The 14,849-nt window shown below is 42.0% G+C and overlaps 1 protein-coding gene across 12 annotated transcripts in view; it reads right to left on the bottom strand.

Moving 5' to 3' along the window:
• The window catches only part of RECK (reversion inducing cysteine rich protein with kazal motifs), a 1,668,523-nt gene that overhangs the window by 1,268,236 nt on the left and 385,438 nt on the right, over positions 1–14,849 (bottom strand). For all 12 annotated transcript variants that reach the window (XR_012724346.1, XR_012724347.1, XM_075314993.1 and 9 more), the window contains exon 7: positions 2,674–2,707. Coding sequence is in view for 10 of the 12 variants with exons in the window: in XM_075314993.1 (XP_075171108.1) it covers positions 2,674–2,707 (34 nt within the window). In the remaining 2 variants the exon portion in view is untranslated. The remainder of the gene's footprint in view (positions 1–2,673; positions 2,708–14,849) is intronic.

The following is a 14,849-nucleotide window of genomic DNA, read 5'->3' as shown; positions in this document are numbered from 1 at the left end:
ACATCTACAAATAAGGCATGGTTACAAACAGAGGCAGATCAGGCAGTTACCTTATGCGTCTGGCCACAGGGGGGCGCCTTTCGACCAGGGTTCTAAAGACTTTCTCACAGGTGTATAGTACACTTGACCCCCGAGCAAAGACAAGCTAAAAATGTCTTAACTGGGCTTATCAAACTGGCTCAATCCATGTCCCCTCCCCTTTTGGTGAACTCACAGGGGAGCACTGTCCCACCCCTGTCCTGACTCTAAAATAATATCCCAAAGCGATTATTGGACATAACTTTGCATGGGAACGTCGTAGGCGGACGCCAATCCTCTCATTTTTACAGTTATGATTTTACCTTCACAATGGTAGGACAGATGGGATACCTACAAAGGTCCCACACCTATATAAAATGTGCTGGAATCGTCAGCATGCCGGGATGCCATATTTCTGCTTGACATATTTATAGGAAGCGTGGCTCACAAGATATTACACCTTTATTCCTGGTGCCTGGCTGTCTCGGGTGTTCAGGATGCCTGTTAACTAGTTAGGAACTTCTTCTACAGGGTCCCCGAGGGGGGTGTCTTCCTTTCCCTTTGTGTTCTCAGGGTCTATAAACAGCTCCAGCTCACCTAATTTCCATATCATAGGAGATTGTCTTTTGTTCACACCATTGCTAAACAATTTCCTCAAGTTAATTAGCGTACTGATTGAAGCTTCCTTAGGCCTGAGTACCTTGACAAGATGGCATATAGGAATATGGCTTATAGCTCAGAATATATCCCTATTTCCTCACATTTAGTAAACAGTAGAATGATATGTTTTACTAAAAACTCTAGCTGGGTCTCATCTGTCCTTAATACACTTTCCCAGAAGGATTTTAGCTTACGCATATTTTGGCAAACTACAACCTATCTTTTTTATGTCTCTTTATCAGCAGTGGGGTCCAACTGTGTCTCTTGCCATAGTGTTTAATTTAATTGAAATAATGAGGTTCATGTTGACACTGATGCACCCTGAGCCAGCAAGACAGCTTGAATTTCCTTGGAACTTGATTGGACTGCTTATCCACCATCTGGACTATCCAGTGTAACAACACTTAAAAAATTGTATCTGCTGTCCATGTACAGGGAAATTAGCTACATTGCCACAAATGTTATACTTAATGATTATGTTGTGCAGCATGGACAAAGGAACAACAATATCTCTGGAGATGGAATTGAAACCTTGAGATTGATATTTTTCAATAAATTTGGTTCTCATGTCTTCAGACAGTTCTTTTTTCCCCATTTCTATTATGCTTGCTTATGGTGGTGTCACACACAGCGACAACGACAACGACGTCGCTGCTACGTCACCATTTTCTGTGACGTTGCAGCGACGTCCCGTCGCTGTCGCTGTGTGTGACATCCAGCAACGAGCTGGCCCCTGCTGTGAGGTCGCCGCTCGTTGCTGAATGTCCAGCTTCATTTTTTGGTCGTCGCTCTCCCGCTGTGACGCACACATCGCTGTGTGTGACAGCGAGAGAGTGACGAAATGAAGCGAGCAGGAGCCGGCGTCTGGCAGCTGCGGTAAGCTGTAACCAAGGTAAACATCGGGTAACCAAGGTGGTTACCCGATATTTACCTTCGTTACCAGCCTCCGCCGCTCTTGCTGCCAGCGCCGGCTCCTGCTCTGTGCACATGTAGCTGCAGTACACATCGTGTAATTAACCCGATGTGTACTGTAGCTAGGAGAGCAGGGAGCCAGCGCTAAGCAGTGTGCGCGGCTCCCTGCTCTCTGCACTGTGACATGTAGCTGCAGTACACATCGGGTTAATTAACCCGATGTGTACGGTAGCTAGGAGAGCAAGGAGCCAACGCTCAGTGTGCGCGGCTCCCTGCTCTCTGCACTGACATGTAGCTGCAGTACACATCGGGTTAATTAACCCGATGTGTACGGTAGCTAGGAGAGCAAGCAGCCAGCGCTCAGTGTGCGCGGCTCCCTGCTCTCTGCACATGTAGCGACGTTATGATCGCTGCTTCGGCTGCTGTGTTTGACAGCTAAGCAGCGATCATAACAGCGACTTACAAGGTCGCTGCTACGTCACAGAAAATGGTGACGTAACAGCGACGTCGTTGTCGCTGTCGTTTAGTGTGACCCCAGCTTTAGTGAGGCATAATACACAGACACAGACACACAATACAAACAATGAGTCAACGTCTCCCCTCTAACTGGATTTAGATATGAATTTAATTTTACCCACACCTGTTACTTGCCACAGGTGAGTGATTGAAACAAAGATGTTTACCCACAATTTTTGAAAGGTGTCAACAATTTTGACTGGCCCTTTTTTGGAGTTTTGCGTAAAATTTTGTCCAATTTGGCTTTTTTTTTCTCTGTTTTATTGTGTTGTTCTAATACACACAAATGAGATAAACATCTGTATAACAAAACATGTGTAATTGCAATAATCTTCTGAGAGCAATACTTAATTTTCTGGAACAATTTGAAAGGTGCCAACACTATGGAACATATCTATTTCATGAAAGAATCCAATTAGATGATAATACATTTAAGAATTTTTTTTTACAAAAGTATTTTTCCTGAACTTTAAATAAGTAGCGAAAATAGTAATCTATAAAACTGGTTGAATAAATAATTAACGTATAGGACCCAATATATATACTGTACTTATATATAATACTTACTTTCATTCCTATTGACACAGCTAATTAGTGCATTCTAAAAAGAAAAAGAGAAATATTAGTGTTTTTAAATATTTCCTATGCTCAACTTATGCTCTGTACACACCCCCGTTATGTTCTGCTTCATGTAGTGGTTTTGAAATAATAAAAATAGAACATATTCTGCCATACACACAGAAGAGCTGTCCATTATGCTGTATTCCAATGGAAGCTTTCAGGAAGCTTTCAGGATTTGCTTAGTATTTTTGCTACTTAATGCTTTTACATATGAACATTTGTTTGAAAACACAAGCGCATTTAAATTAACAAAAAAAATAAAAAATCCGAGAAAATATCTAATCCTGATGGTATTTCTAGTAGGATGCTGCCACTAGTATTAACTTTGTTAGGCTGAGGCCACATGGGGATTTGTTCGAGTGTTCGCATGGCACTCGGCACATGCTCACAGCACAGCGGGATCAGAGTGTCATGCGAGTGTCATGTGACTGTGGTCCTATCGTGTGATCAGACCACAGTTGCGGGGGGCGGGCCGGCACTGCAGAGGGAAGCTATGGTGGAGAGGGAGGAATTTATCTCCCAATGTCCTCCGTTGCCAGTTGATGCAAGAATCACACTGCACTTGCGTTACACCGGTGTAACGCGAGTGCAATGCGATGTTTCTATTGCCCCCATAGACTTGAATGCGTGCTAATGAAACAGGATAGCATTCCACCCACAGCGTGCTGCAATTGTTTTCTCGATCTAATTAGGGCTGAGAAAAAAAAAAGCGGACCCATAGACTAATATTGGTCTCAGTTGAATGTGATTTTTTTTTATCGCATTACACTTGCCCCGTATTACTCGCCGTGAGTGCTGACCCTTAAAGTAATACGAATTGGCATTACCTGTATTTTTTAAAAAATATAGTTTTCACTTACACATTTGACTCGTCCATTTTTAATGCCTTGATGGTAGGTAGGTGTCATGCTAGGTACGGTGAAGTACCTAGCGAACTGTGAAAGGTAGGGAAACTCTGCATCTAGGGAAAGGGAAACCCTGCATCTAGGGAAAGGGAAGATGTGAGCCCTAATCAAAACTACTGCTGGTCCCTGGGTTCCCTCACCACTCTAGATAGGTTCTGTACATAAGCGCCAAGCCTGATACCTAACCATAGGTATCACTGGTGCTGGGCGCTAAATAGGGAACGGATGGGATGAGCTCTTAGTCAATCCCACTAATCACTATAGATGACACAAAGAAGACACACAGGGGGGAAAATGCATGAACTACTTATATACAGATGACACAGGTAGAAGTTAAAAAAAATTCAACAACAATACCACAGAAGAGTACAAGCCACCTGCTTGCAACCAAGGCTTGAATAAACTGAAAATATCACCAGCACCAGTTCAAAGAAGGAAAGTGTATTTAAGCACCAAGATAATGCTTTTGAACAGCAGCTGAGGGGAAGGCAAGCTTCTGTTGGGGTCCAAAAGGGAGAGAGATGAATCCAACAGGAAAGCTACCTATGCTAATGAATATTGACAGCAGGAACAATGGAAAGTCAGGGATCATTCTGTGCAGCCAAACGCTGTGACCTTCTATGGCCAGAAAACACATGACACACCCGTGACAGTAGGTTTCCGTAAGTGAGGAGCAGGGTATAAATGCTTTAATGACAAAGTGTACTCTTCCCCTCACGTACGGGTGATGAGGAGCAGGACCTAACTCCTGGTTATTCCAGGAGAAAGAATGGCCAGCAACATCTTAATTTTATGAAGAGTTTACAGTTCACTGATTTTGAGTCTAAAGAATTATGTAAAAAGATGGAGTCATGGCAGCCTAAAATAAAATGTGTGTAATGGCAGGAATAGGAAGCAACACTAATGAGACCTAACACGTAATAATTAGAGATGAGCGAGTACTGTAATATTCGTAATCACTACACTCGTAATGAGCAATTTGTAATACTCGCATATTCGTTCCGAATAGCGAGTACAATGCAAGTCACTGGGGAATGGGAGTAATTTTCTGCCGGACCTATCAAAGAGGTCTGGGAGTCTGAGGAAAAGGCTGAATTGGATAGGAAAGTAATGAAACTGAATGGGGAGAGCTTGGCGAATATGCTTGCATGCATTTATGACTCGCATATGCTTTATGTGATCCCCTGAAGCCACATGGAAGAACTTCTGTGTAGCTTCAGTCTGTTGGTGCCTAGTGGTTAGCGGAGTTCATTACCTGCAGTAATGAACTCAGCTGAACTCGTGACATCAACTCTCGTGACTGAGTTCCATGGCCGCCGCGTTCTGACTCAAACTGTCCCGTGAGCCCACTTCAGGTCACCCGCGAGACTTCATGTGAGAATGCGGCATCATGGAAGTCAGTGACGAGCGCTGACGTGACGAGTTCAGGGGAGGTCATCACACCAGGTAATGATCTGAGCTAACCTCCTGACGGCAGCGCTCATCATCCCCGCAGCTGCTCGCACACTGCTGTGTGAGTCACTGAAGGGCTGGCCAGGGCAGTGCGACATACACTGCAGGGGCACGACAGACTGAACCCATATAAAAAAGTTCTTCCGTGTGGCTTCAGAGGATCCTAGAAACCATATGTGAGTCATAAATGCATGCAGGCATATTCTCCAGGCTCTCCCCATTCAGCTAATCACTCTCTCATCCATTTCAGCCTTGGTAATCATCATGGTAATGATGCAGAAGCAGGAATTGATAAATATAGCATAAAGATCACAATATATACTTCCAGATTATAAATATTATATGCAGAGCAGGCTCCTAAAATGGGGGATAAAAATGAGCTTATATAACAATTGTGTATAATGTAAATGTCATCAGAGAGGTCTCCCCCTATAGTAAAGTGCCTGGTGCATAAAGTAGCTAACATGCAGGGAAAATATCCCTGAATGGTAACATATACCTACCAAAAAAGTGCTAAGTGCATATAGAAGCTGCCAGAAATCCATGTCCTAAGACAAAAAAATTCCCCCAGGACCCACCAACACGTGTTTCGCCAGTGGTGTAGTACGTCCCATATACGACTTCATCAGGGAGGGAGAGGTGTCCTCTTCTGTTTGTCTACTTTTGAATGCCCGCTGCTGTTCACTTCCGCATATGTCATCACCAGAGGTGACACATGCACAGTCTGTCCACCGCAACACATCGGGCAGGTCAGCCTTCAGACAACACAGTGCACGCGGTCGGCCGTCAGACAACACAGCGCATGTGCGGAAGCAGGGATGCGTCATTCGGTTACTGCGCATGCGCCGCTGCCATAGTGATAGTGGACCCACTGGTGGCAAGGCAGCACGGACATCGTATACGTATTAGGAGTGACACTGCCAGTAGCCATGGGAACAGACATAAACAAGAGGTAAGCGACATCTTAAGTGCACCGATTCTACAGGCTAGTTACATGAGAAAAAGTCAGTAGCTTGAATAATTATATCAACTGCAACAAAGATATCATTCATTTTTGCAAGAATGCGGTGGACAAAGATTTGAAACTTTGCTCAACTCATTGGACAAAAATAAAAGTAAATCTCCATACAATACCATATATGAACACAATTCCCTTATGCGTACAATAAATAATTTAATGAGGAGAGGTCCTTTCTTCTTTCAATACAATGGATTACGTTGTCAGGCTGAAAGGCTTTAAATGGCAATTTTTCAACAAGGAGGGAAACTTTGTTAATAGAGCAGGAGAGCTAGTTAGAGATGAGTGAGTCCCATAATATTTGAAATTGCTACACTCGTAACAAGTAGTTTGCAATACTCACATATTTGTTTTAAATTGCGAGTACAAAGCAAGTCAATGGAAAATGCGAGTGATTTTCTGCTGGACCCAACAAAGAGATCTGGGGGCCTAAGGAAAAGGCTGAAATGGATGGGAAAGTAATGAAATTGAATGGGGAGAACTTGGAGAATATGCCTGCATGCATTTATGACTCGCATATGGTTTCTGGGATCCCCTGAAGCCACACGGAAGAACTTCCGTGTGGCTTCAGTCTATCAGTGCCCCCCTGCAGTGTATGTCGCACTGCCCTAGCCAACCCTACAGTGACTCACACAGCAGTGTGCAAGCAGCTGCGGGCATGATGAGCGCTGCCATCAGGAGGTTAGCTCAGATAATTACCTGCTGTGATGAGCTCTGTTGAACTCGTGACATCAGCGCTCATCACTGACTTCCATGATGCCGCGTTCTCACATGAAGTCTCGCGGGTGGCCTGAGACTGTGACTAGCGGTGATGACACGGGCTAGTTCGTAAGAGAACGTGGCAGCCATGGAACTTAGTGACGAGCGCTGATGTCATGAGTTCAGCTGAGTTCATTACTGCAAGCAATGAACCCAGCTAACCCCATGACATCGGTGCTGGTTATGCCCTGTAGTGACCTGGCCTGACCTAATGATGTTAGCTCCGGTCACTGAACTGCTCTCCCAGTCAATGGGGAACATTCTGTTCTTCATTCACTGGGACGGTGAGTATGGTATGGATCGTTGTCGGACCCCCTTATTGGATAACTCCGGATCCAGATTTTTTTCTTTTCAATAAATTGGTGAAAAAGAGAATGTGTTGGGGAGTGTTTTTTCAAATATTTTCTTTATCTATTTTTTTTATTACTGACTGGGTTAGTGATGTCGGGTATCTGATAGATGCTGTGACATCATTAATGCCAGGGCCTGATGCCAGGTGACATTACACAGCTGGTATCAACCCCATATTTTACCCCGTTTTGCCACCACACCAGGGCAACGGGATGAGCTAGGGCGAAGCATCAGGATTGGCGCATCTAATGTATGCGCCACTTCTGGGGTGGCTGTGGCCTGCTACTTTTAGACTGGGGAGAATCCATTAACCATGGACCTCCCTCGGAGAATACCAGACCACAGCTGTCCGCTTTACCGTGGCTAGTGGGACAATTTGGGGGGACCCCACGTTTTTTATTTTCAATTAATTCAATTTAAAATAACAGCAAGGGGTGCCCTCTGTTTTGTAATACCAGCTAAGGTGAAGCTGCCAGCTGTGGTCTGGAGGCTGCAGCCGTCTGCTTTAGTCTAGCTGGCTACCAAAAATAGGGGTAACCCCACGTCGTTTTTTTTTTTATTTATTTTTGATTATTTTTTGGCTAAATACAAGGCTAACCACCCTTTAGTGCCACATGAAAGGCACCAAAGGGTGAAAGGTTACAAAATGCAGCAAAGTGGGACATATATATTGTTTAAAAAAATTAGCCCTATGGCCCGAGTCACGGTTGATGCAGGGAGTCACCATCACAAGGTTCTCCAATAACAAATAGTAGTTAGGCTGGAGTAGGAGTACTATCCTAGTTTGTCCGCCACTGCAAAATGTGCATAGCGTTTACAAAAATTAGCCATATAGACTGACTCAAGGTTGACGCAGGAAAGAAACGGCTTTGTATGGCAAGGGGTGGACGTTAACAGCAGTAGTCCAAATCAACATTTTGGTGGAATTTAGTTTGGCTTGCTCTCATCTGGAGGGATTGCAAACTGTGGAAAAATCAAGTCCTTGTTGAATTTAATCAGAGTAAGTCTGTCTGCATTTTCTGTAGAGAGGCGTGAGCGCCTATCAGTGATAATTGCCCCAGCACAACTGAAAACAAACTCTGACATCACACTACCAGCAGGGCAGGCCAGCACCACCAAGGCATTTAAGGAGAGGTCGGGCCAAGTGTTAAACTTGGAAACCCATTAATTAAAGGGAACTGAAGAGTCAGAAAGAACGCAGGTATGGTCACATAAGTACCCCTTGACCAGGTTATGCAACTTCTCCCTCCTTGGCATTGTTACAGGCACAGATAGCCCTTGCTGATGACCTGGTTTATTGAAAATGGCTCAGTTTGTGCACATTTTCCCCCCACCTCTGTTATACTTGGTGTCTCTCCCCATTAATCCTTGGTGGTGAAAACAGCCAGTAACTCTGCCGCCAGCGTTGTCTGAGGGTGATGTTTTCAAACTGATCTAGAATGACCCTCCTGAAAGATTCCATTGTGAAACCTATTGGTGACTCCAAAGGAGAGAAGCAAATTTATCCTTGTACCATGGGTTCAGAAAGGTGGCTAACCAGTATAGGTTGTTGACTAAAATGTGTATCACATAAGAGTCCTACCACAGACACTTACACATGAACTGCGCCATGTGGGCCAAGCTGCAAACAGGCAAAGGTTCTGTATCCCCACCAGGAGGAACAATACCCATCCTCTCCTCCATCTCCAGCCCATCCATGTTGGACAGACATGAAGCTGAGGTTGAGAGTCCCCTGTGTAGCTTTGGGAGTCCCCTGGGTAGCACAGAAAAACAAGTCTTCTTCCTCCTCAACATCATTCAATGTTGCCAAAGAATATTGGCTAGGCTGGATAGTATCACCCATTGCGAAATCTGGCCCCATAGCCACATGCTCAGCACTCAAAGCTTCCTCTTTGAGATTATGCAGTGATTGTTTCACCAGTCACAGCAGGATGGTTAGGCTAATAGCCTGAACTGATCACCGCTCGCTAGCTTGGTGCAGTACTCAAAGTTCTCAAGAACCTCACAAATGTCAGCGATCCACACCCACTCAACAGTTGTTATGTGTGGTGGCTGACTCGATGGGCATGTTGAAACTGGTATTCAGCTACTGCCCTCTGCTGCTCAGTAATGGGCACTAGTACGGCACACCTTCTCAAATAGGTATGGCAAGTCAGGCTATGTTTCCATAAATTTCCAAACAACTAGGTTCAGCACGTGAGCCATGCATAGCACATCTACCAGCTTGCCGACCTTTAAAGCCGCCAGCAGATTACGCCTATTGTCACAAACGACCAGGCCAGGCTGGAGGTGCATCGGGAAGAGCCCCTCATCGGTCTGCTCTTTTATACTTTGCCACAGCTCTGCTACAGTGTGTGGTTTGGAACCTAAACAGATCCGCTTCAGCAGAGCATGTTGCCGCTTTGCCGATACGCTGCTGCACAGCTACCAGCTTGGCAGTGATAGGGAGGGTAATTCAGCAGAGAATGAGAAGCAGGAGGAGGAGGGGAGACAGAGAGTAGCATATGATGAGGCGGAAACACTGGTAGAAGTTGGGCCCGCAATTCTTGGTGTAGGTAAGATCTGTGATGTTACAGTTTGTGAGTTTGTCCCAGCCTCCACCAGGTTCACTCACTGTGCCGTAACAGATATGTATCGTCCCTGTCCACAACAACTTGTTTACGCGTCTGTTAGGTGGACCTTTCCAGTTACGGCGTTGGTCAGAGCACAGTTGCGATTGTTTAACACGTGCGTGTGTAAGGAGGGGACGGCACAACAGGCAAAATAGTGGTGGCTGGGAAAACTATCGTAGGGCAGCCAAAGCCAAGAGATCACAGAAACACTATGTTACCACAAGCCTAAACGGCAACATCTCTACGGCTAGCAATTTGGCAATGTGCGAGTTTAGGTTTTGTGCATGTGGGTGCATGGCTGGGTATTTACACTTCCTTTCCAAAATCTCAGGCACTGACAACTGGATGCTTCCCTGGGACAAGGAAGTGGATGTGGTTAAAGTTTGGTGTGTCTGTACAATTGCACCTTGTTAGCAGCAGGGCTGTGGAGTCGGTAAGCCAAACCTTCGACTCCGACTCCTCAAATTCTCTTGCACCGACTCCGACTCCGGCTCCGACTCCGACTCCGGCTCCGACTCCGACTCCTACATATATTGCTTATAGTTAGGTGAAAAATTTATTGTAGTACATGAATATGTGTATGTGAACATCAGACATTTAATAATTTTTATGATACAATAATCAAGATATTTGGATAGAACATAAAATATATTTATTGGAATACAACTTTAGAACACAAAAAACTGTAATAAATTGTAAATATGTAATACACTATGTAATATACAGTAGATTACATATATATCTTGTGTGTGTGTATATACACTGTATATATATATATATTATATATATTACATATTTACAATTTATTAGTTTTTTTGTGTTCTAAAGTTGTATTCCAATAAATATTTTATGTTCTATCCAAATATCTTGATTATTGTATCATAAAAACAATTAAATATCTGATGTTCACATTGTACTACAATAAATTTTTCACTTAAATATAAGCATTATACTAAATGTTGTTATTTAGTAAAATATTCAGCACATTCTGCATTGCACTCCTGTCCCCAATTTATTATATATTTTAGGAGTCGGAGTCGGTGCATTTTATACCGACTCCGACTCCACCAAAATGAGCTCCGACTCCGACTCCGACTCCACGACTCCGACTCCGACTCCGACTCCACAGCCCTGGTTAGCAGGATGTTTGAACGCTTGCTTCCTGGACAGCAGATTGTGAAGGACATACCACAGGTGACATGGCAATGGTCTGACCCACAGACACAAATTTGGTACCCTGGTGTTGTGCCCAACTACTGGGGTGCTTGGTTGCCATGTGGTACTGCATAGTGGTGGTGCTCAGGTTGCCTTTTCCCTGGCCTCTGTTCAACTTGTTATGGCATATGCTACAGATTACAATGTTTTTCTCTGAAGGACTTTCAGAACAAAATTTCAATAGATATAGGTAGGAAAAGGGTAATTTCAATACCGCGCCAACGACCACTCATGAAGATGATTAAATTAATGTTACTTTATTTCATGCTCAGGTCTGGTCTACGCGTTTCAGGAGGCACTGCTCCCTTCCTCAGGACAATACAGGCACAAGAAACATCAAAATCTACAGACAAAGAAACAGACTGGACACATATATCCTTGGGTGTGACGTCATCAGACCGCCCAATTTACAGAAAAAAATCGGCGGGAATTCTATACATTCAATGTATGACGTAGTAACATGATTTAGGTGCAAATCAGAACAACCTTCAATGAAGATATACCCATGGAAACCAAGATCAAAGATCTAACCAAATAAAAAGAAAAAAAGAAAAAATGAGTGCCATGTATTTATTGCTGGTGCTGAAATACATATAAAAAGAACACCCAAGTAGATCAGAATCAAGATGTGAAAGGTGAATTAAGTCAGAATCGAACCCACAAGGAACATAGAATTAGTATAGAAAGTATATCTTTTAAGGGTTACAACCCTTGAGCCATCAGTGCGGGCAGGAGTGAACACTGGAAAGAATATATTTTATTTAATCAGATGAACCCAATCATGTGAATAAAAAACAAACTGTGTGTGGAAAAGAATAGTGAAATAAGACAGAAAAGGTAATACATGTATTTAAGTAGCAAAAGAGCGCTGGGGTCAAACAGTTCAAGACCGTGGGAAAAAAACTATTGCGCATGCGGTAATGAAAAGACAAGAAGCTGAAGTACTGTGTGAGGTTAAACGGGTTCAGAAGCGTGGGAAAAACTCTTACTGCGCATGCGGTGGGAAAAAAAAGGTATTGAGCGTGAGCTCCATAGAGGATGCCATCATGTCTATAAACGGGAATCTAATTATATGCAAGGGGCTATATATGTGAGGCAACAAAAACTATAAGAGTATTTAAAAGCGGGGTTCAAAGAGAATCAAACCAAGGGAAATATAATGAACAAAAATGTGCATAGTCCTGAACGTATCTATATAGCGTGTATCTTGTCGCCTCACGCTATCAGTAGGTCTAGCCCACACATGTAAAAAAATCACCTAGATACCCATGTGACGGAAAAAATAGTATTATAATTATACAGAAGGAAGACTACATGTGTCCGTCTCTAGAACTTACAGGGGAAGTATTTACAAACAACACTATACTATTGAAAAAGGATTAATACTGAATCTTCCATAGAAACATTAGCCCACAAAGTGAACACCGATGGGATTAAAAAAAAACATTAATTGCAAAGTGTGATAGTGGAATCACAATCAGTGATCCCACGGGTCAAGTGAGTACAAAGGCAAGAAAAAAGACCTATTGCACCTACCCTGGGAAAGAAAGGAGAAAAACGAGAAGAGAAGGAAAACTAAAAAACTTCATGTAAAACCCAGCTATACATGGAAAAAACATACACGTACACATATATATATACATACATACACACACATATATATATATATATATATATATATATTATATATACACATACACACATACACATAAAAACCTGGGTGAGAAAAAAATATATGCATAAACACAGATTTAAACCACATAAGTAAAAAGTACGGATAAATATATGAAACGATAGGTAATATAAGACCTGGCAATAAACCAATTAAAATTACTATGCCTAAAAAGGGGACGATAAAAGCAAGGCAAAGTACAAATATATAAAAAAAAAATATATATATAAAATTATATATAAAAAAAATATAATATAAATATAAATATAAAACTATATATAGGAAAAAAAATTATAATATAAATACACAGACATAAAAGCTCTCAATATATAAAAACAATTTTTTCTTTAAAAAATGAACCTCTAATGAAATAAATCAGTCACCTCATTGAGCCCCAACGGTTTAAGTGTATTAAGTTTGTAAATCCAATAGGTTTCTTTCTTATTCAATAATTCATTACGATTAGGGGTATGAGGGGGTATCTGTTTAATAGGCGTCACTCTTAGGCTGGATTTTTTGTCATGGACCATGGTTATGTGCCTAGATAGGCCATGAAGCATAAATCCTATTTTTATGTTGTGCCTATGTGAGTTAATTCTGTTGTGGAGTGCTTGTGTGGTCCTGCCAACATAACGCATGTTGCAGTCACACTTAAGATAAACAACGAACTCGGATTGACAGGTCATATGACCCTTTATAGTGAACTCAGTACCCCCTGGAGTGGAGCCAAAAGAAAACCTTTTGTGTTGTATTGATTTACAGCATAGACAGTTCTTTGTACCACATTTGAATACTCCCATGGGTTTGTAAATAGTAGGTCCTGGGGATATGTTCCTTAGCCTACTAGGGGCTAAGTGATTTTTCAGGTTCGATGCCCTCCTATAAGTGATACCTGGTTTTGATGGAAGCACATCCTTCAGAAAAGGATCATTTAGAAGAATGTTCCAGTGTTTTTGAATAATATTTTTAAATCTCACACACTCCCTACTATAAGTGGTCAAGAAATTTAGAGAAAACCTACGATCATTTTCTGTATCTGAGTGTTTATTGTTCCCTTTGATTAGATCGATTTGTTTGGAATCTAAATTTTCCTTATATGCTCTTTTAATCACTGAGTGGGGGTATTTTTTGTCAAGGAATCTATCTTTAAGGACCCCAGCCTGTTCAATAAAATCTTTATTTAAAGTACAATTTTTGCGTATCCTCTGATATTGGTTTCTAGGCACATTCAATAACCATTTATCGTAGTGATCACTAGTGAAATCAATATATCCGTTACTGTCTACCTTTTTGAAGAAAGTTTTGGTCAAAATGACCCCCTCCTCGTGCATGATGGTTAGATCCAAAAAATCTATAGCTTTTTCTTTCACTGTGGGGGAAAAATAAGACCCCAATTATTGTTCTCTATGTGTTTGAGAAAAAAAGGTAAGTTAATTTCTGAATCATCCCAGATCAAGAACAAATCATCGATGTATCTTTTATAAATAATTACATGTTTAAAGAAAATGGATGAGTAAATATATTGTAGCTCAAACAAACCCATAAATAGATTGGCGAAGGTGGGTGCCACTTTAGAGCCCATCGCCACGCCACACCGTTGGCGATACAGTGTGTCCTGGAAGGTAAAAATATTATTTGATAATATAAAATTCATACTCTCCAAAATGAAGTTTTTCTGCACCTCTGGTAACCGGTCATCGACCGCCAAGAATTGCTGGAAACATTCCAGACCCAGAACATGTGATATATTTGTATACAACGAGGCAATGTCCAGTGTGGCAAAGCGGAAAGTGTCTTTCCATTCAATATCCTTGATAATATTTATAAGGTGGGTGGAATCACTCAAGTAGCTCCTAAGGTTTACCACATGTATTCTCATTATCTGATCGATATAAGCTGCCAGATTTTCCGTTAGGGACCCGATACCTGAAATAATCGGCCTCCCAGGGTTTTTTAAAGAAAAAATTGTTTTTATATATTGAGAGCTTTTATGTCTGTGTATTTATGTTCAATCTTTTTTATTAAGTATTTTTTCATAATTACAATAAACATCATGAGCATATATTGAAAACATTTACAAATTTCCAACACAAAAATGTACTGAACTGTTTAGTTATGTCCTTATGTGTCCTAAGACA

Source organism: Anomaloglossus baeobatrachus, chromosome 6 (genome assembly GCF_048569485.1).
Source record: "Anomaloglossus baeobatrachus isolate aAnoBae1 chromosome 6, aAnoBae1.hap1, whole genome shotgun sequence".
Classification (NCBI taxonomy): Eukaryota; Metazoa; Chordata; class Amphibia; order Anura; family Aromobatidae; genus Anomaloglossus; species Anomaloglossus baeobatrachus.
This window is presented reverse-complemented; position numbering and strand designations above follow the sequence as displayed.